The sequence below is a fragment of the Parasteatoda tepidariorum genome, chromosome 7 (assembly GCF_043381705.1).
Source record: "Parasteatoda tepidariorum isolate YZ-2023 chromosome 7, CAS_Ptep_4.0, whole genome shotgun sequence".
Lineage (NCBI taxonomy): Eukaryota > Metazoa > Arthropoda > Arachnida > Araneae > Theridiidae > Parasteatoda > Parasteatoda tepidariorum.
The window spans coordinates 54,023,080-54,046,969 of NC_092210.1; the positions used below are offsets into that span (position 1 = coordinate 54,023,080).

At 30.5% G+C, this 23,890-nt stretch overlaps 2 protein-coding genes across 12 annotated transcripts in view; both read left to right on the plus strand.

Moving 5' to 3' along the window:
• LOC107451639 (serine/threonine-protein kinase NIM1) overlaps window positions 1–13,411 on the plus strand; it is a 73,170-nt gene extending 59,759 nt beyond the window's left edge. For all 9 annotated transcript variants that reach the window (XM_016067803.4, XM_043045738.2, XM_043045743.2 and 6 more), the window contains 3 exons: window positions 2,248–2,446; window positions 7,561–7,829; window positions 12,599–13,411. In XM_016067803.4, coding sequence (XP_015923289.1) covers window positions 2,248–2,446; window positions 7,561–7,829; window positions 12,599–13,363 — 1,233 coding nt within the window. In that variant the 3' untranslated portion in view covers window positions 13,364–13,411. The remainder of the gene's footprint in view (window positions 1–2,247; window positions 2,447–7,560; window positions 7,830–12,598) is intronic.
• A 9,198-nt stretch (window positions 13,412–22,609) lies between these two features.
• Window positions 22,610–23,890, plus strand: part of LOC107451635 (uncharacterized) — a 30,724-nt gene continuing 29,443 nt past the window's right edge. Inside the window, exon 1 of one of the 3 annotated variants that reach the window (XM_016067792.3) lies at window positions 22,610–22,927. The gene's annotated coding sequence lies outside the window, so the exon portion shown is untranslated. Of the gene's footprint in view, window positions 23,396–23,890 lie in introns of all 3 variants that reach the window. The other 2 variants (XM_071183448.1, XM_016067793.4) reach the window with 2 other exon arrangements.

The window sequence follows — 23,890 nt, forward strand, 5'->3', positions numbered from 1 at the left end:
GCATGGAAAACCGATGTTTTGTAATTAGAAGTAGACACATTTTTGTAACATGCATACCTCGATTTTCTACATAAAACTACGATGCATAATTTCTTCTGAGAAAGATCTTTATTGTTAGATGTCTACTTGTGTCTATGTTTAAATCATGTTTGTATTTAATTTATGTATATGATTAAGTACATAATTTAATCTATATTGCATTCAATAAAAAAAAAACTATTTAGTGTGCTGTTCTTCTCCTACACTACTATTTTTGTTATTAGTTTTCAAATTAAGCACAGAATACAAATTGTATTTTAATTTTTGGCTGCTAATGTAGTTGTTTATACTGTTTGGCACCATGTTGTGAGTTTTAACAACACTTAGATCAAAACTTAAGTTTCTCAGTAATGTATATGTGTATTGTTGAATTAATTACCTGATGGGGAGCAGCTTTGGGTTAACCCTCTTCTATAAGAGGTAAATATAATTCACTACAAAATTATGCACCTTACGTCAAAAAGTTGCTAAATCCTGTCATCAACGCATCAAGTACAAATTTCAAATTTAATTTATTTTGGCGTAATTGTTTTTTTTCTTCACTTATTTGAAAAAAATTGACGCTGTTTTGAAACTTTAAATTAAGGCATCCTGTGGCAGTTACTTTTCGAAACAATAACGCATCATTTAAGTCATTCGCAAAAAATATAGTCAATCAAACGTGTGATGATCACTCTGTGATGGTGTTTGGGAATACAAACCTGAAAATGTGATTCGCGGTCAGTGAGGGGATTCAATTGACTTTCTGTCTTTGAGAAATCTGTTCAGTTAGTGAGAAGTGTCACTTCAGTTAAATGCTGTTGAAGCTGAGCCTCGAAAAGCATATTATAAGATTATGACCTAGATAAGCAATAATTGTAAGCCACCTGGATAAACAGACTTTAACCGACTTTAATTAACAAGCATAAAATTTTCTTCTTGCAGTATAACGCCTGTCTACGTTTAACACAACTTAGAAATGCAAGCATTCAAACCTCGTTATACAAATAGGCTGCAAAGCCTACTTAAAAGGTGAACTGATTTGCTGTTAACCCCTTTCTTCTCGCTCCCGTGAAAATGATGGGGTGAGGTTTCGCCCTCTATTTCTCGCTCTCGGGATATTTCCGGGTTGGAGTGTTCAGTAGTAAAACTAATTCATTTTTTTGCCCGAAAAACATTTAATTCTCATTTTACACACCAGGTGGATATTTTTAAGGTAATTGTAGATAGTTAGTTAATTTTAAACTAGATGTCAGCAATAATCAAGGATACAGGGATTTAAGAAATAGGTACTTTTATGACCGTTTTCTTGGAAATTAGCCGATCGTTAAGGGGTTAAATGACAGTTTCTACAAAATGTTGTTGAGGCTAAGCCTCAAAAAACAAACATATCATGAGATAGTGACCGAGATACGAAAAAATTGTTTTCCGCTTGGGTACGCTGACTTCAACCGACTTTGTCTCACAGTATGACGCCTGTCAACAATCAACACCCCTTCGAAAATAAAAGCAACCATATCTCTTTATACCAGTAGGCTGCTCAGACTAATTAAAAAGTGAACTGATTTGCATATTAGCTAGCTTTTAAGGACAAAAAAACTTTAATGACAGAAAATATACATCTTAAAACTCATTTCGTGGAAAGAAATAATGTTTCGTAGGCCTTTGTCAACCTATAAATAATAATAAGATATAAAAAACGATGTTAGATTATGTGCAAATCGGTTTAATTTTCAGTTATTTAAGCAGCGTAGTTGTATTACGTGTTGCAGGGCTTTCACTTCCAGGAGGTGACGCCATATTATGCATAACTATCACTGCTGACACAATGCATGGCCATGGTGTGTATCTTCCTCAATCTTATTCATCTGACTTATAACATGCAGATTTAATTTGTTTTGTCACCTAGAACACTTCCTATTTAGAAAATGGTTCGTTTAAAAGACGAGGTTCTTTTGTTGTTGATTTCTTCGAGACGCTGTTGATTTCTTCGCATTCCAACTACAAGAATTACATTATTTTGGCATAATAACCTTTCCAAAAAATACAGTAAGAGATTACTTTTAATTATAGCCATCTGAGTGTAGTGGCCGTTTTCGGGGACATTTCAGTTGCATCTACGGAATTGGTCTTAAAAGTTTGTCAACTTTGATTATTTGTTGAATAACATATTGCCCAGGCATTTAAGCTAAAATAATTTTAACTAAATATCTATGCCAATTGTTTCAGGAATCGAATGAGGATGAGAAGGAAGAAACGTGCGATTCTCTGTCACCTTATCAGAAAGTTGTGAATAAGCTTCAGACAGATGAAAGATGGCACAAAGAGATATCTCTTGGACGACGCATTGGATTCTACAGAATCAAAGAAGAACTGGGAACTGGAAACTTTTCACAAGTGAGAGCTGCCATTCATGCTCTTACAAGAGGTATGTATGTTCATAATTTTATTTTAAACCAACCAAGTTTTCTCCATTTATTTAAAACCAACCATTTTAACATTGTAAGACTTCGACGATACTTTCTCCTCATCGCTTCGTATTTTAGCAAATATATTTTAGTTCTTTGTATTCTTAGAACAATACTTTATCATAGTCAAACCGTTTTTGAGGTATTTTACACCTTGTTAGAACTGAAAAATATTTCAGCTCAAGCACTTTTCGCTCTTAAAACAATACTGTATTGCACAAATATTTTGACATTTTTTCTGTAACCATGCTAGTGATAATTTTGACCCATGAAAATATTTAAATGCTTTTACAATATATCTTTGCCTTATATTGAAGTATTGACACTCTATGACCCATTTTTCTGAGATTGTTTGCACGAATGCCATGTAACTTCATTTCCGATGAAGTAACCATCAATTGTGCCGATATCCTCTTACCAACTGCTAAGAGCCGTAGTGGTTTAGAGGATAGAGCGTTTGCTTTTCAATGATGGGACCCGAGTTCAAATCCCAGCAATGGCTGGTCAATACTAATTCCGTACCTTACTCTCACCTATCGCAGCACTGACGTAAAATATCCTCAGTGGTAGACGGATCATGGATTAGACTCCCTTTGCCGTCTGGCTAACCATTGGAGGTTTTCGGGACTTTCTTCTCCATGTAACCGCAAGGGTTAAATTCATCAAAAAGTCTTTCAAATTCATCAAAAAATTCTCCCAATTCTTAAACCAGGAGTACCCTTGTCTTCTGAATTGGGTTCTAAATTACGAGGCTACGAAATTGAACATTGGTAATCGTAAACTCAAAATGGGGTCTGCTGTTCAACGACGGTTATAAAATGAAAATCAATTGCTACAAGATTTTTCAGCCACGATTACTGTGCATGTAGAGCATGTACAATTATTAATCATTAATCATTGTACTGAAAGAGTACAATGATCAATGAAAAACAATGTTAATGTTGTGTTGAACTAGAATTTAATCCACTTGACTTTTATCCATCATCCTTAACCTCAGAATATGAGTTGTACTTATTCCAGACAACACCACCGTCTTTATATCTTTGACCCCTTCCTTACGGAAACATTATTATGAGAAAAATACATGTCCGTGGTTTTTGCTCTTCTTTAACACCTTTAATGATGCGTTATTTTAAATTATTCTATCTATTTTATTCTACGTATCAGGATAGAATGATGTATAAAAATTTGCTAAATCAATTTAACGTGTAAATTCTTGATCAACTCCGTATCAAATATCAATACTAAATAACAATATCAAAATTAAGTTTTGTTAAAATTTTGAGTCAACATTGAGATATCCACTACAGCAAGAATTGAATTAACTCACTTTCATAAACACCGTTTATTGTTGTCATGTTAAATACTATGATTTAAATTATCCTCCTGACTTTGAACTTAAAAAGTTCAATGATCTTATGCTGCCCTTTCGTGACAATAGTTTATCACATTTTTAGTCTCTTCATGAGTCAAAAATGTAAGAAGTTACTGAAAGGGCGTGGTGAAATCAGGAAAGAAAATGTGAATAAGTTTCTTCAACCATGCAAAAGTAACACATAAGAAAATTTTTAATAAGAAAAAGAAGGTTAAAATACATATTTATCACTAAAAGGCCATAATTGCACAGTAAAACGGTAAAAAAAAGTATATCATTCTTGAACTAAAAGATATTTTATTGAATTTAATAGGTGAATTTATATTGAATTTGATTGATATTTCATTGAATTTAATAGGTAGAATTATCTAATGCGAGTGAATTTGCAAGCAATAATACATCATATTTCGTATATTATATTAGGAACTTGTAAGATTAATGCATTCCACACGAGGCATTTTAACACTACAGTGTTAAGGCCTTAGAGCAGGGGTGTCAAACTCAAAAGCTAACTTGGGCCAAATAAACAATGCTTTACTTTAGGTGGGCCGCGGAAAAAAGAAAAAAAACATCAATGTTTATAGAAACAAATATTTTTATTTTGAACAGTACATTGTAATAAACATATATAAAGTTAAATTATTGTTTGATACTTGACATCTCTTCTCTGCTACTATCTTTCCTATTTCGGGAGAAATTTTATTGGCCGAGACTACTTTCAAAATTGACCCAACGTGAGCGTTATTAATACAGTTTCGGATAGGAGATTTATTTCCATTCATAACAGAAAATAATTGCTCGCACTGATAAGTACTTCCAAACATGGAAATAATTTCATGTGCGAATTTTTGAGTATTTTCAAACTTTGCCGGTAAATTCAGTCACACCCACTTCAATGAATTTTGCCTTCAAATTTGAGTCGTACTGAATCTTAGTCACTTCCATTTGCATATTACTGGGTACTAAGTCTATATTTATTGAGAAAATCGAAGAAAACAAACAAAATGTGTCTTCCAAAGAATTAAAATCTTTAAACCTTGTTTCAAATTCTGTTCTAAGATTTGAAATTTTTTCTGCGTATTTTTGATACAATTTTATATGCAAGTTTTCTTTCTAATTCACATATTTTTACTTAGTGTCGGATATATTGACTGAGCCGCAAAAATGTTCATCTCGTGCAGCATGCGGCCTGCGTGCCGCGAGTTTGACACCCCTGCCTTAGAGGCACTTAGCTTTGAAAGGGGGACACTTGAACTTTTAGTCGACTTTTTTAATTATTCTATTAATCTTATTTTAGTCTTATTTGTATTTAATGTGATTTTTCATATTTTTACCATTTGATGTTTTACCTGACCTTACTTTTATGTGTTTTTACCTGTATTTTTGACACTTTTATTGTCGGTTAATTTTATTCACTTAGATGTTTCAAGCACTTTTAATTTTATTCTGTTTTATTTTTATCATCTTTTCGATTTTGGGATTTTTCCTATGTGTATCAATCTTTTTAGTTTTGATTTTACTTTTCTGTAGTTTTGTAGTATTTAGTTCACGTGACAACGGGCGAAACCCTTATCCGCAAACTCCTTCGGGGGTAGGTCGGTTACTATTAGTCTTAACACTACAGTGTTAACACTTAGCTTTTAAAATACTTACTATTCTAATTGTTAAAATTTTTACATCTTAATTTTTCGAATCATTTTATTTAGAGGTTACCGGGTATTATATGGTAATTGCTATGGTATATGGTAAACATTGAGTCAAATTCTATAAACGTTATGTGGTGACATCATCTTTTTTCAATCCTTAAAAGAACTTCCGAGTACATTGCAAAGAATTAATATCAAAATCGAATCTTTCCACTTTTTTCTGGAAATTATTTTGCTTTTCCAAGTGTTGTTTAATCCTTGAGACATCTTAATGAGTCATCATGCTTCCTTCATAACAGCAAATCCATCTTCATTTTAGACCGGATGTATTTCCTCCATTTATCAAGTTAGCTTATAACTTTGCATCAAATCAAGAAAAACATTTTGCATTATGCTGGAAATAAATAAATATTTGGTTGTTGATGGAAAATAATCGGTTATTTGAAAACTTTAGCTTTAATTATTTATTTATTTGCTTGAAATAATTCCATTAAAGGCATTAAATATGCTAATGTACCTTCTACCTATTTTTATACATTTGATACCTATTAAAACTATGCTAATTACCATAATACTAATAATGCCTCTTACCAAAATTAATTAAGCATCAATGGCGTCAATAATAATTTTTATGATTTTTTATATAAAAGTTATTTATCTATCGTTATTTATTTATTTATCGTCTTGTTTTTTTTCCTTTCTTTTTTAATTATAAAATGGTTTACTATCGTTTGAGTTATTAAAGGAAAATTTCATACTATAATGGTGAAAAGGGTTGGTTTGTCATGTTTTAGGCTGTGAATCTTGAGATAACGTTAATTGGCTAATGAGGATGCATATCCTTACTTTTAAGAAATGTTTATTACATAGATGATCAACTTTATTCAATAGATCAAATTTTTTATAATGTATAAACTTACTTTTTAATATTTGGTTCGAGTTATAACAATAAAAAAATAAAATAAAATAAACAAATTAATAAAAAAATAAAAAATCTTATCCCAACAAGAATAAAAAGTACTTCAACACAAGTTATTAAATTATATTATTTTTCAAGTATAAATAATATTTTGAAATTTATTTTGAAACTAAACTGTTTTGTGTCACCAAAAATGAAACTGCAGCCTTAAATGGAAATAATAAGCAAGTTCGCTGTGCCCAACAGCCTGAAATAAAACAATTTTTGTCCAACACCTCAACTAGGAACGTCTGAATCAGATACTCTCACAGGAAGTAATAGACATGCTCTTTAACGTTACCGTAAGCCCCTTAACCCTAGTTTTAACTCCTCTTAGAAGTGGAAAAATCTTTTCACGAAAATCGTGCTTTGTTCGAGAATGTTATGAATAAAACTCTCCAACATTATCGTTACCAAAGGCAGAAACTTTGAGCCACTGTGACTGTTATTAGATTAGACATCAGGACCACTGTCGACACCCATGTCTGAGAGTTCGTGGGTTTGAACCCCGCCGGCGGAAGTAAAGTTACTGAAGCACGTTAAATCTGTCGAGTCGCAAAAGTCCTCCATGTTCCCATAACAAATCAATACCTCTGGGGGTACTGGATTGGAAATCGATCGTTCTCTGATTCAGGTCAAAATTACGATCTGGAGATGAATGAATGGATGTATGAATGTTTCCGCCCTATAAATGGGTACGGTATATGGTGTGACAGAGGTCGAATTCTCGGCCATAGATGGCGCCACTGAAAAACAAGAAACGCACACTCTGCCTTAAATTTGCTCGTTTTCACCAAGCAGGCTTGCCCGTGTGGCAGGTGACATTAGAAACAACTACAACAGATTAGACATCAATAAGGCACTATCCCATAAACATTAAGTACACTTTTCGAACTTATATATCGATCTTCGTATAGAAAAATTGCATCTAGGTATATTAAGATGACTATTCAATACAATCTTGCATAAATTGATTTCTTATTTTTTAAAACTTTGCAAAACATTGTTTTAAAATCATTCCTTTTGTTGGTAATTAAAGCAAACGTATATATATTTTAATATTGTTTAACGTCATTTTTTCTCTCCTTTGAATAGAAAGGGTAGCAGTAAAAATTTTAGACAAGTCAAGGTTAGACAACAAGACTCAAATGATGCTGGCAAGAGAAATCTCATCCATGGAGAGCTTACATCATCCCCATATTATCCGCCTCTATGAAGTTTTGGAGACACTCTCCAAAATATACCTGGTCATGGAGTACGCAAATGGTGGAGAGCTCTTCCATAAAATATCCCAAAACGGCCGTTTTACAGAAAAAGCTGCACGACCCCTATTTGCACAAATTACGGCTGCTGTTGATCACATGGTAAAATTAATGCTTTCTTTCCTTATTTAGTTTCTATATCTACCTATCTATCAATAAAATATTGTTAACATTTGAGGCAAGCTACTGGATAACAGGATTTGATAAAATCCGGGTATTTTAGAAAAAACCCAACCCGCCTGACTTTTATTGAAAAAACCCATTTGCATTGATTATTGACTTTTATTGAAAAATTGGGTTTTATTTGAAAAAAACCCGGGGGAAATTGGGTTTTTTCATTGAGTGCTCATAAACTAAGTTTAACTGTGCAATTATTTTTATTTATTAGAAAATGTTGTGTAAGCTTAAAAATAGAAATAAATCCAAGAAATTATTTTGATTTCGTTATATGTATTAAGTTTATCACTAATATATATATGAATCTTCTTAATCGTTAAATACGTAAAGTTTCACAATTTTTAACTAAAGCATTATTAAATATAAATGTAGTAATATAAAAAGAACAAGTTTATTATTCTTTTTGTTTTTACACACATTTATTTACTATATTTATTAAACATATATATATTGCTTATTATAAAAATATAATCAGTAAATATTTATAATCAAATAAAAACTAAAATTTCCTCTGACTTTTGACTTTAATAAAAACTGAAATAAATATTTAATGGTCTTCCATATTTTTATAATAAGATTAATTGTGAGTGAAATTAAAATTATGAATAATTATAAACAGTATCAGTTACGTGTCCCATTTTTTTTTCAAATAATTTACCCTGGAAAAATGATTTCATTTCTAGATAAATAATTTTAAAAAGTTCTCTTATAAAAAGTTTTAGCTTATTTTTTTAAAGCCATAAAATAAAACTGTTTAAATTTGTTAATGTATCACTTAGCAAAAAAAGAATTGTTTCTTTTCAATTTTTTTAAACATATGAATTAATAATAATAACCTGTTTATTAATATATAAAGCAAGCAACTATATTTTAAAAATTGATCTTTTCAGACTATATTATTTAAATTTCTATTTGATTTAATTTCATCAAAATATTACTTTTTGAAAAAACCCACTTAAAGTTTTCAATAGTACTATAAAATTATAGATTCAAGTTCCTTTTACTTTACAAATATTAAAAACTTTCGACTTTTTTGTTATAAGTTCTTTTGAAAAAAAATGAAAAATTTTTTTATTAATAAGTATATCTTACGACATCAGCTTGTTTGGATTATAAATTTTATGCGAATGAAAAAATTTAAAAAAATTGGAGGAATAGCATGAGGAAACCAATCTTTTATTTAATTAATGAATTAACATTTCAAATTACAAACAAAATGTTAATCATCATTAAAACAAGTCATTCAAAGGAACAAAATTAGATCTAGTTACATTCTATATCAACAAACAACAACTCATTTCACAACTAACAAGACTTTACTTCCCTGATCTGAAGACTACGAACTATGTGGATTTCTAAGATAACGTCGTTCAACTTAGTTGTCTATTGAAAATTTTCCAATGATCGATCAATTACTGACAGCTATAAAAACCAATTAAAATATCGATAGAAACGAAAAAAAATTTTATAACTTTAAATTTTTAACAAAGCAAGGTTTCGTCAGGTTAAAGCAAGGTTCATTTTCGTTAAATAAAATTCCTTCAATTTATTACCATCAACAACTTCGTAACACTTATATACCGGAGCAAAAAGTTTACTTTAAGCGAATTCATTAACAAACAATACGTACTAATATAGGACCGGAATAGCCTGGTTGATCAGGAGTTGGGGCGATGTCCAAAAGATAGTGAGTTCGATCCCCGCAGGCCGTAAAGAAAATTGTGACTGATGCACTCTAACCCTGTCGGAGTTGCAAAGTCCTCCAAGTTCCCATAACAAATCAATACCTCTGGGGGTACTGGATCGGAGACTGATCGTGCTCTGGTTCAGGTCAAAATTACGATCTGCGGGTGAATGGAATGGGAATGTGTCCTCCATATAAAACGGGATATGACGTATGTGTGTGGCAGAAGTCGAATTCCTGACAAAGGAATTCGAAAACCACTGGAAAACAAGAAGAACCTCACCCCTCTGCCTTAAAATAGTTTTGTTAGTATTAACAAGTGGTCTGCAAGACAACAACAGCATCAACGTACTAATATTGTAACTTTCGAAGGTTATTACCATTTAATTCCAGTTATTGGGCATATGGTTAAAGCATCCTTAAAAACTTGTTGAAAACGTTGTATGGTTAAAGCATCCTTGAAAACGTTGTAACGAATAATGTCTAAATAATGCTAGACATTGAAGCTGCTTGTTGGACCTTAATCTCTTCATCTGACTAGTAAAAGAACCATTCCTTCCTTTATCCTGAAAATTAGTTCTCTCTTCTGCCAGTGCTGTGACATGGGTCTAAATGTTGTTTTTAATTCCTACATCGATCTAGAAGCTTTTTCTCGGAGGAGCAAAAGATAACTTTCATATGCATCTGAAACCTTTGTATGATGCGAAAACAAATATTTATGATGAAGGCTGGTCATTAATTTATTTATCTAGTGGTAGATTGTCCAATAATTAATTTAGCCAATAATTCTAGTGGTAGAATGGTGGTGATTGGCCATTAAAGAATTTCTACGATTCTCTCTACCATATCACCTATTTGCCTTGCTACGTTCGTCAAAAAGAGTAAATTATTCTTATAATGCACAGTTGGTGAGCACTTAAGCTAATAGAACTGTCAAAAAAAACATTCTTAATCTGAATAAACGGACTTTGTTTGTTGAGGAATTCTGCTTTCTAAATAGGGAAAGTGCTGCACTCTGTAAATATTTCTTTTTTTTTTTTCAAAAGACAGGCACTGAACTTTACTCTTTGCCTTAGAAGTTTCCGGAATTGTTGCTCATTTTACGTTACCCAGTGGGCACCTGTGAACCAAAGTCACGGAGGCGAGCAACCAACATTACCAACGCCACACTGCCACAAACCCGTTCATAGGGTGGGCCTCATTCCCTCATCACTCACAACAGAGGACAACACAAGAGATAAACATTCATGCCCAGAGTGGGATTCGAACCCGCAGTCATTAGCTTCGCAGTCAGGCGCGCTAACCGCTCGGCCACCTGGCCGGCACTCTGTAAATATTGTTGTTGATGTTGATGTTAATTTACGTCGCACTAGAGCTGCACAATGGGCTATTGGCAACGCTGTAAATATTGATCCTATACTTATATCAATACAATAAAGAAAAGCTAAAGAGTCTTGCACCCAAAATCATGTTCATATTTTTTAGCAAATTATGTAACAATGATCAAAAATTCAAAAAACATTTCGGTCCCATAAATTACTCACATAATTTTTATTTGCAAAATCTAAAATTTCTTTAAAATTGATTAAATAGTTGCTAATAATAAATAAAATTTCAAATGTAATTCATGCTTATTTAAATTTTTATACATTGCTGAAGCTATTCGACCATTCGGCTTACAGCACATAAAATTCCTATTCAAAATTTAATTATTTGATAAAATTTCTTCATGTGCTTAGAATATATTTTAGTACTAAAATCATTGTGTTCTTAACTAGTGTATTTTTCTATAATCCAATAGATATTGAAAAAAATTACCCTAGTATATAATACATAGTATATATTCAGTTGTGTGTATTCCTTACCAGTGCAATACTCAACAGATAGCAAAAGATATGCAAACTTGACTTTGTTAACTTGAAAATTTCAAACGCACTTTTCTCGAAATAAAAATTTATTTTATAAGACCCGCTTAATATGAGTAAAATTTAATTTTAAATGAAACTCTGAAGTATTCTCGCAGGGCTCTCACGGGTCAGGGAAAACCTGGAATTGTCAGGGAATTTTATTTTAACTTTAAAAAACAGGGAATAGTCAGGTTGTAATTTTTTACAAAAATCATGAAAAATTCCTATATCACACCCGGAAAATAAGGTCTTAGAATGTCAGGAACAGTAATTAGTTATTGAGATTCGATTTAAATAATTCTAGCATCTATTACAATTGTTTTATAAATTTCCACCATTTAGTGAAACTGTTCTATATTTTCATTCTCATTCTATTATAAGTTATTTGCTCACAAAATCTAATATTTGATATAAAAATTAAAGTTTACAGATAAAAAATCACATGGTATGGATGCCTTATGGTATGGAGTTTCATTAAAATTTACCTGATATACTTGGAAGAGTCAGGGAATTTTTTTCTGAAATTGAGTGGGAAACCTGTAAAAACTCAGCTCAGCATATGGTTTTATCATTATTTAATATTTTTAGGTTATTTATTATTTTTCGAGTTTGTAAAAAGTATAATTTTTAAGGTTTGTAAAAAGTATAACATTTGATAGTTTTTTTAGTCATATTCCTGTTTTTCTCTTTTAAGAGGACGCTATACAGCAGGAAAAACCAGTCAAATCAAATTCTCTCTTGCACCTGCATAATTAATCTGAATTTAATGTATACAAAAAGTGAGTTCAGGCACACCTAGAGAAAATCATAAATTTTTAAATGCTGAAAAGTTTTCGAAATATCAAAATGCAAGCGAATTATGTCAAAGGACCCCATAGTAGAGAATTAATCCTCTACTAATTTGTTTTCATTTTGATATTTTGAAAACATTTTTACAGCATTTAAAAATTTATGGTTTTTCCTATTTTACCTGGAGTCACTTTTTTATTAAGTTTTCCAATGGATGTGAATTTGCCATGAAAAATTTCTCTCACGATATAGCGTGCTCTTAATTTTATATTAGAATAATTAGAATTTCTTAATTTTATTTCATTTTCTTTCAGCACCTTCATAACATCGTACATCGAGACCTGAAAGCAGAAAATGTCTTTTTCTCAGGACCAAACACTGTGAAAGTTGGCGATTTCGGTTTCAGCACGCAGGTTCAGAACAAGTTTGAACCACTACGAACCTTTTGTGGTTCTCCTCCATACGCTGCACCAGAACTCTTCAGAGACGACAGCTACGTTGGTCCTATGGTTGACGTTTGGGCCCTCGGTGTATTGCTCTACTTCATGTTGACAGCCTCGATGCCATTCAAAGCACAGACAGTGTCTGGTTTAAAAAAGCAAATCTTAGATGGAGACTACACCATACCCGACTACCTAAGCAGTGAACTACATTTTTTGATAGTTGGTATTTTGAAGCAAGACCCAAAACAAAGAACTTCTCTCGACCAGATTAAGAAGTCTAACTGGCTTACAGGACAAACATTACCATCACCATTGCCAAAAGACAATTTGTTGTCCGCGGTTGAAGACTGCAACGGGAATGGAACCATTTTGTCCTCCGTAGAACTTTCCGTAAAACAAACTTTAAAAGATTTAGGAGTTACTGACGAAATGATTGAATATGAAAAAAATAAAGGCTCCAGAAGTAGTGTTATTGGTACCTATAGAATTATTCTTCATCGCAATGTGTCTAGAACTGAAAACGTTCCAGTAATTTTGCCAGCTACAGAAACACCAAAGTTCCTAAAACTTAGTGCGAGTCCTAAAAAACCAAAAACAAAGAAGAATAAAAAGTCGAAAATGTGTACTATTTTGTAAATATATATGTGTGTAAATGTTACTTAATAAAAAGTATTTTATCTAAAATCTTAGTGCGTGAAAAAGACAACACACTATTTTGAATCCCAAAAGGGGTCAAACAATGAGAAACTTTTCAAAGTGATGATGTCCTGCTTTCCAAGTTAAGGCGGTGAACGAAAATTATTTCATTTCAGTCTGTTGGGAGACTCGCAAAGTAATCACATTAGATAGTAGGTTCAAGCTTTGCGATACAGGCTTCAAAATATAATTTATACGCCAAGTTGTTGTTGTAGTTAATTTACGTCGCACTAGAACTGCACTATGGGCTATTGGCGACGGTCTGGGAAACATCCCTGAGGATGATCCGAAGACATGCCATCACAATTTTGATCCTCTGCAGAGGGGATGGCATCCCCGCTTCGGTAGCCCGACGACCTGCATGCGAAGTTGAGCTTATTTACGGTAGAACAGTTTAACGAGGACCAATACCGCACACCCTCGGTCCCTACGCAGGCTGATCCAAGTGGTCACCCACCCGCACACTGACCGTAGCCAGTGATGCTTGACTTCGGTGATCTGCTGGGAACCGTGTCTTAACGATCAGTCCACTGCGGGACCAAATTTGTACGCCAAATACAATAAAACATTATATTTTACATTCAAAAAATTCCTTACATTTTTTATCTATTCGATTATTTTTTTTTAAATTTTTTCTTGCAGTTGAATAAGAGAACCATCAGTATTTGAAATACGGATTATTAGTGACGTTGATATTTTTATTAATCACCGTTAATTATTGGCATACCCTCCAACTGCTACGGAATTTCCGTAGTTTCAGAAATCTTCTTTTCAGACTGTAGCAGAATTAATGTCTTAATATTCAAAAAAAAATAATTTTAGCGTAACTTGTTCACTATTACTTATAAAAGTGCATGCCATATGGCTACATTCTTAAGTTCTGATACAAGTTTTATGAGAGATCCATTTGCTTTAAAAATTTCTACTTTGGTTCGCTACCACTAGAAAGAATTATTTTCAAAATCCTCATAAGTTGGAGGGTATGATTATTGGTAATAATTACAAACATAACTACAGGATGCCATTGTCTCATTTACAATTACCCAGTATTTTCTACATTAATGCTTTTTAAGATCAATTGCCATTGACCGGCTTACATTTGCCCGATATTCCTACACCAGTTATCGATGTTTTTTATGATTAAGCGTTGACCAACATTACCTACACTGATGTTATTCACAGTATACCCCAATCGGGTATAATTATAAAAAAAAAAATCGTTGAATATTGATAATAAGCAAATAAGAGAAATTTGTGTTTCAGTAAAAAAACTGGTTTATTGACTAAAGACAATGTTATTTTGCTTTGATCGTTAATTTCAATGATAAATATAATTTCAATTTTCAAAGTATATATAAAAATTTCGATATAAATATTAAGATTTATATCTGCCAGCATCTCTCTTTCCTATTATTTTATTTAATTTTTTTACTTTTGGCGTAATATGAAGCATTGAAGATCTCATGTAAATAAATTTTATACAATGCAATACAAAAATGCAGAGACAATCACTTTTAAAGCAAACAAAAGTGAAAAAAATGTCGCAACAATAGCTCTTAAAATTGCAATAATTTTCAAATAAATTGGATTTCCGAAGCGATTTCAAGCAAATTTATTAATAAAAATTTCAATTACAGTACGTAAAATTTCAACTTAGTAGTTAAATTTCAACTAAAATTTCAATTTTCATTTTGCCTAGATGTAGATCGAGCCATATGGTAATTTTTTTACTCACTTAACAGTAGATATTTTTGAACAAATTTTTTTTATTTAATCTTATAACTTTTTTTTCGCGAGAGAACACATTTTTGTACACAACTTCTAATGTCTTTAGTTTTCTCGCTGATAACAAAAAACGAAAAAAAAGTGAAAAAAAATCTTAGAAAAGCACTTAAAATTGCTTTAATTTTCGAGTGAATTTTAATTTCAAAAAAAGAACTATTCATAAACAAAACTAGCCCTTACAGCTCATCAAATTACTCTGTAGTTGCATTTCTGCGGCCTGCTAAGATAATATTTCTTTCTGCAAGTTTAACAGTTAATTATTCTCAAAATAATTATTGAATGTTACGTTATTTTATTTCATCTTATTTTCTGATTATTGTTCCATATACCATCGTAATTTTAAGTTTCTAACTTAGTAGCTTTTGGGCCAAGAACTAAAATGCAATGTAAGGTTAAACACCTAAAACAGCCGGTACTACAGCTCTTACAACTTTTCAATAGAGAAGGAGAGTATGATTTTTGTTATTTTAGTTGGTAGATCTTTCTACTTTTTTAAGGACGATATTAAATGGTCAGATAAACTACCAAACTGTAATGAAAGTCAAGTATTACATATATATATATATATAGCATAATAAATAAATACAAAAAACTCGAAGAAAATTAAGACTATTGTATCCTCTAACTATTGTATTGATATATTTTGCTTTGGCTATATTGATGCAATATTAGAAAGCATTCTTTTTTGTGGATATAATCGTGTGAGCTGATGAAAAGATTATATCTTTTATTTTCCGGATTTTTTAAAATTTTTGACCTTTTTCTCGGATTGTTTTTTTTTTCGAATAAAGTTTAATAAAGCTAGTGTTAACTTGACATTCGAGGATTTGAAAATTAAGTAATTTAACAAATATTATTTTTTCTCCTTAAAGAAGGTAAGAGTCTTAGTTAATAAATATTGATAGCATGTTGATGTTATTCCATCATTTTTAAAATGTAAGACTATTTAAACTCGAGAAACCAGACGTTGAAAANAATAAATACAAAAAACTCGAAGAAAATTAAGACTATTGTACCCTCTAAATATTGTATTGATATATTTTGCTTTTGCTATATTAATGCAATATTAGAAAGCACTCTTTTTTGTGGATATAATCGTGTGAGCTGATAAAAAGATTATATCTTTTATTTTCCGGATTTTTTAAAATTTTTGACCTTTTTTTCGGATTGTTTTTTTTTCCTTCCGGTTTCTTGTTATTTTTATTATTATTATTTTCCCTTCTTTCATTGTTCTATAATTTTTCCCTTGTTTTCTCAACATTTTGAACTTATACATATATATATATATCTATAAATATCTTCTTTAAGTCATCTCCACTATTATTCCTCTAAACAAACTGATCTTAAACTGATTGAAGTTTATAACATTTCGTGCCTAAACATGGAACGTTATGCACTTACGGAAGAAATAAAAAAATGTTATTGCTTACTACTTTCTGTTTCGTCTTCTGGACTTATTCATTGCCATCGATTTCTCTTTAATGATTCTTCAATATTGATGATGTGCATCGCTCACGTAAGAAATAAATCGATTTTTGCTTAATGGCACCACGCTTGGTTGCTACTTTAAAGCTTGTTAAAAGGATAAAAGGGAATTTTTAAGTAAAAAATAATGGACATTTAATGAGACTACTAGAGCCTTGCTTTATATTATCTTTGGATAATTAATATAAAGTATTGTACACACATATTAGCATAATTACATTTAATTGAAAATATCAATCAATCAACTATTCCGTTCTCACTATTTTAACGTGACAAAAGTATTTAACATAGTCGGAGCAATTTTTGAACTGCAACTAAAAATGTTTTACTTTAAATTATTGATAAATATTATTTATTTATAATATAAATTAAAAAAGAATCATTTATTGAACTCGAAAAAAATTAAGCGTAAATTATGTGAAATGATGCAAGCAAAATATTTTTTTTAAAGTCAAAGAGCAATAGGTTACACGTGAATAAATTCTCATTAACCGTTTCAAAACTGATTTCTAATAGTTATAGGTCAAGATAGTTTTATAGATCAAGTTTTTCGTTTGGTAGCACATGTTTTTTTAACTAATGATAATATTGCAAGTAATTTTTTCTCAAAATCTAGACTCACTTCCTACAATTTAGCCCTGAAACATTAATGTCCTATTAGTCTTTTTCAGGAACTAATGGCCCATGAAAAAAAATATTACTGGAACATATACATCCCAAATCATAAAGAAAAGAATTTTTTTATTGTTTTCATACGTTAAAATTTCAAAATGATAATTCAAAGCAACGTAAAGGGATATAAATAATCTTTATATTATAGCTCTTCTCTCTTTTTTTTTGCTCTATTTCAATTATTTTCTTCAAGAAATTATCCATAAATCTTCACAAACATGTGATTTCTTTAAAGTTATGCCGCCATGATAATTTTGCATGTTCTAGCAACCATCCTAACAGAAGAAGCGTTGCTCAAAAAGCAGTAGTGTGCAAATCTAGTGTTAAAATGGGGTTCTATTTAGCCTAACAGTCTAATTGGAACGTCTGATGGGACTTATATATGTAATGTACGGATCAAGAGGGTTAAGTTTATTAATTTTTTTTCTTTCAAATAATGAAATACAACAAAAAGAAATTAAATTTAACCTCTTCCTTAATATTACTTAGTCTACTTTCAAAACTTCATCAATAATTACGTGAGACAACCATCCAAAGACAGGGAATACTGCCAGCGCCTCCCCATAGTTTCTTCATAGTTTATTTACCACTTTGCTTTTTTGTAGTAGCCCAGCACAAAGCATGGAGAGCTCAATTTTCAATGTTCAATATCGCTTCATTTTCAGAAATTTTGCAAGCGTGACTATTGCCTTCCAGTCGACGTATAATATGGAAAACTGGCTAGCAGCTAACAAGGTCGAATTAAATAACCTTATTCAAATAGAAGTGAAGCGATAAGGAGCCGAATTTAGTGGCAAAATGGATAGCGTTTGACGTCTGGCTAACACTCCTGACAGCTTATCGACTGATCTGTTTTCACTTTTACAACGGATGTTTTTCTTTCCAAGTAATCGCTGGTTTATCGGTTCAGACATTGACAAACAATACGCATTTAACTATAAAGGAGCTGTTGTTTTGACTATTATTTCATATTTCTTTTTTTGTTCATTAAAAAAATTTAAATAATAACTGAGCATGAAACTAAAAAATAATTATTTATTCATATGCTAAAAAATTTTTGGATTTTTTTCAAGCTTTTTTTTAATATCTTTGAAACGTTGCTCTGATTCGAAAAGAGGAAAACGTGGAATGAGATGATTTTAAAATCAATCTTCCCTTCCTATTAATTTCTCAAATTTTAATTCTATTTAAATTTCTATTAAATAAAAGTGAAAGTAAAGTTCTTTTGTCTCCACATGGTACAGGGAAACATTAGAGCTGATTATTTTCCCTTTTCAACTAATACAATCGGCTTCAAAACGATTCTCACAGCTGTACTTTTCCATTTACTTTTGCTATTAACAGATTGTCTCACGAGGATCCAAAGCTTCTACGTAAATCGATTCTGACGGTCAATGGCTCTTCTTGAATTCAACGCTTTTTTACATACTGATAAAAATGAAAAAAAGTTTTAACTTTCTATTTTCGTTTCAATTCTTTATATTTCATTTTCCCCAGCTGATTTACGAGTAAAGTGTTCTTTTTTCTTTCCTCAAATCATCACTTAAAAAACGGATATTTTTTTGATGAATAGCCTAATTGTAAGTGATGGTACCAGAGTATAGTCAAATATTTCTGAATCATCGCCAATAATAGTTTTTGTAACTAGATGAATACGCATGTCTTGCATACTAGTGAATTGATGCTTAATAATCGTAGTGGTAGTTACGCCATAAGATGTCGAAATATCTAAAGACCTATACATATGCTGAAAAATATTTATAAATCGTTTTAAAAGAAAATTATTTCGTCCTTGTCCTTTATATAATTACACAGGATATAAGAAACTCATATTGCTCAAGAGAGAGTGGAATGATAAAATTGTTGTTGAAACGATAAGTTCAACATATGCTAGCATGAAAAAAATGATAAGCTAATTATCTCACTGGCGCGTTTGATGGATAATAAATTAAATTAACAGCGTTGTCAAAATCAAACTGTGCACTTATTTGCTATGATTAATTATGTGACCCAGTGAATTTCCTTTGAAAGGATATTTGCGCCAAAGTGGAACGATTTTCTACTGATATAAATTTCTTTAGGTTCGGAGAATGCGTACATCTAAAACTTTGAAGAAGAAAAAAAATTAGCTTTTTAGAGCTGTTCAAATATTAAAAGACAGCATAACCGTAATGTTAAAAAGTTAAAATTAGCCTTTATATTTCAGACGTAGTTAAAATTAGCCCTAATCTTTACATTCGATACGTTTAATTGGTGCGGTATCGTTCCACGTTAAACTATTCTACCGTAAAGTGCTCGACTTCACGAGCAGGACGTCAGGCTACGAAAACGAGGGAGCAATATCCTCTGCAGAAGATCAAAATTGTCATGGCATTTATTCGGATCATCCTCGTGGATGTTTGCAAGACCATCGCCAATAGCCCATATTAAAGGTCCAGTCTAGTGCAACGAAAGTAAAGTACAGAATTATCGATTTTGTTCATCTTAAAGATTTTGACATCTTTGTTTTAGTTTAATTTTCAGAAAAAAAAATTAAAATATTGGTAAAACAATAACAATTGCTATTAAGTAAGAAATTTGCGATTGCAACGCTCGAACTTGAAATTTGGGGAAAAGATCGGTTCTATGTATTGATCCAGTGACGCACACAGGATAGGTTTTTCAGGGTTCAGTTTTTTTTTCAGGATCTCCCAATAAATCAATAGTAAAGTTTTTTTTTTTTTAGTTTTTTTAAATATTTTTTTTTATTATTTTTTTTAAAGGCTCTTGTAAATTATTAATTTGTTTAACTGAAATTTATTTACACCAAAAAAATTATCTTAAAATTAATTTTTATTTTAGTAAGGAAGTTAAGTATTCTTTCTTAGTGAGTAAGGAATCTCTAAACAGAATATCTTATCAAAGCATTTCGCAGGCTTCCCCCCCCCCTTTTTTTTTAACCCAAAGAGTTAACATGTTGGGTCAACTCTATGTTTGAACCCATTTTATCTTTCAGAAAACGAATACACTATGTGGGAGGGAGACAAACTATTTTGAAAACAAAACAAATGTAAAGGAAGGTGTGTTGAGTAGGATTGATACCCATTGTCCACACCGTTATTCACCAGTTTCTTTCATTATAAAGCAAAATACGACTCCGTACATGATTCAAGTGTTAAAACATGAATAATGTACCTAATGCTTTACTATAGATAATTAGAATATATTTCTCTGCAATACAATAAGAAAAAAACTGAGACACTTTAATTCGTTGATCTGCTTTTATAACAATGTCTAATTATAAAGTTAAAAAAAGAAAAAGTGGGAGAATATTTGTGATATTGTTTTCTATAAGAAAAAATAGAGCTCAAAATGAGTTTAAAAATACTGATAGTCAGATATCACAGTTCACAATAATACAACATAGTAAGATTGCACAGTCTTCAAAGGTTTGGATTCCATTTTCTGGACTTTTTTTAATGGCATTTGAATTTTAAATAAGGTATTAGAAAATGCTTTGACAAATTATGAGAAGAATGATTAAAAATGAATTTAAATGATTATTCGAGAAAAATCAAAATTTGCGCACAGGTGAAAATAAATTTTTTCTAGGCCCATTTATAAAAAGCCATTAAAATTTTTTAAAAATCTTATGTGTGCTTTAGTTTTTACAATTTTGTTAGGTATTCAAATAATGAGTAACAATTTAATTTGGCCTTCACATAACTAAGCCACTCACTGACAGACAATGAGAAATAATATTCCTACAGATTTCAAAAGAAACACTTTTTTATGCATGAATTTTCAAATGATACCAAATTCATAGAAGTTACTACAGCAAATCATTATAATCATTATCAGAAAATTGGGATGAAAATAATATCCTTGAAAAGATTTTACAATTCAGATGAAAATATTACGGATGAATTCACATTTCATTTTGTGGCTTAAATTTTTGGTATCTTGTGATAAAAAAAAAGGAATAAAGGTCGAACGTTTAGAATGTTAATTTTACTTTTTGTGAATATATCAAGAACTTTTTAAGCGAATTGAAAATTTTTTGCACACAATTATAAAATTAGCTTATTCAACGATAATTCAATGCAAACAAATAATTTCTACCAATTATTTATTATTTTCATTATTTAAATTAAGAATGGTAGAAAAAATTTGAATTTTAAGGTGTACATATTTTTATATCATTTTTAAGTATGTAATTTTATATGGTAAAAATTGCACGAAATCTGTCGAATTTTCCTAAGAAATTTAATTCTAAAAAAGTCGTATAGTTTAAATTCGATTTATCAGGGACCTTTCGGTTTATTTGGTTGAAATTTTAGATAAAATTAAATTCTTTAAAATGATTTAAAAATTTGTATATCTTACAATTCAATTTTTTTCGACCATTATAAATAATTATTAAATTTTTTTTTCATAGAATTATCTTTGCATAAACTAATTTTATAATTGTATACAAAAAATTTTCGATTTGTTTAAAAAGTTCTCCCGATATGGTGAAATATATTAGAAGTAAAATTAACATTAAAAGGTCCAAAATTTCAGCAGCTCTCCCATCTAGACCATATTTACCCAGATTACGGCAACTTAAAATACTGCCTGCAATAATTAATTAGCATATTTGAGGTCACCCCATGAACTATTAAGTTAGAGTCCTATAGGACCTATAGTCTATATCGTGAAAATCCGATCATTAGATCAAAAATTATTACAGGCATTCTATAATAAAAATTTGCATTTTCTGAAGAGAATGCTCTGAATTCACTTCCTCGAAAGACTAAGGAAAGTTAACTAAATTAAAAAAAGAAAGTAAGGTATTTTTTCTTTATTTTTACTCAAATCTTATTTTTTTTGCATTTTATCCATGTTAAGTAATGAAATTTTTTTTCGCTGCACAATAAATTTAATTTTTTGATGAAAAATAACTATCAGCTTAAAGAATTTATTTTTATATTATAATAATATTACCTAAAGTATTTTAGTAAAACATTTTAAGTATAATGTTATTGATTATGATAATTATTAATCATGATGAAGTAACAATTTTAAAACCCCCCTTTGAAAACTTTTCTGGGTGCGCCACTATCTTGATCCTCTCCATGTGGCTTCCGTACATTAAAACTTTTTATCTTTTTGAAAAACATGGCAGAAACGAATGTATTTTCTTCTCTTAATACTATGCACAATTTAATGGTGAAAGCATTAGAAGTGTTGTTTTTGGTAGTCATTTCAATCCGCAATAATGACGTCACGAGAAAACTAACCAGTGGCAGTGCCGTCCAATCTTCGGCGACTTTTCCGTTCAGTAAATATAACCCGTAAAATATTATTTCTAATAGTACAATTCATGCAACTAAACTTTTATCACTGTTTTGTTTCGGTTTAGTTTTCAAAAGCATTGCTCCTTATCTTTTTATTTTATACTTATTAACATAAATTATGATTTATTAACAAAGTGCCTAATATTATTTTTTAGTATCTTTTAAATAGTAAATATTTACATCTGTTGTATGAATTGTTGCTGGTTTATTCCATAAAGAATTATGATGGAAATATCTATAACAAGTAATTCTTTTTATTTTAAACTGCTTGGAACAATACGTAGTTAAAATGAATAGATAGTAGAACAATACGTAACAATTTTATAGTTAATTTTATCCGTTTTTATTTAATTAAATATTGCATTTTTTTACTCACAATTTTGCCAATAATATTAAATTTATGAGAAGAAGTTGGATTTGATTTGTTAGTTTATTTTGTGGTATGATAGCGAGCTACCCTTAACCCTAAACATTTCCATATGTCTTTTAAAAATTATATCCTTTATTTTTTAAGAATAGTTTATAGCTTTCCTCCAAGAGTACATTTTATGGCAGGCATATTTTGGAATGATCTTATGATTGTTATATTGCAATTGATTTTTTTAGAACAATTTGTTGAAGGAGAGGTTGCTTTTTCCGATATTGATAAATGTTTCCTATGTATGTTGATTTTAGGATTTCACTATTTCATACACTTGTTTTCTGATAAGAGGTAATGAAGAACTTATGGTACAATTCGAATCTAAAATAGAATGTTTTCCATGTAATATTTGATTACTGCTTTTATCCAGTCACATTGACTTTTTGCAAGTGCAAATGTAAATTTTTACTGTATTATTGTTTCTCTAATAAGTTCACGATTGCAAAGATATCTATAACAACATTTAAAAAACATATCTAAAACTGCTTTTAAGAGCTGCTATTTGGTGACGCTTGCTTTGAGAGCAAATAAAGTTTTTTCAGATTGAGAAAAATCAGAATGCAAAAGGAAGCATAATTTTGCATTTTCTAAAAATAAATCCTGGAAGAATTTTTTATTATGGTAATACTATATGTTAGAGAAATTTGTTAATGCTTTATTGCTTAAATCATGAAAAGATAGTGTAGACACAACTTTACACTAAACTCTTTTGCTTACATAAAATATTTCAAAGTAAACAAAATTCTTTTCCTTTCTCAAAAAAAGGGGAAAAATTAAACTTGTGAT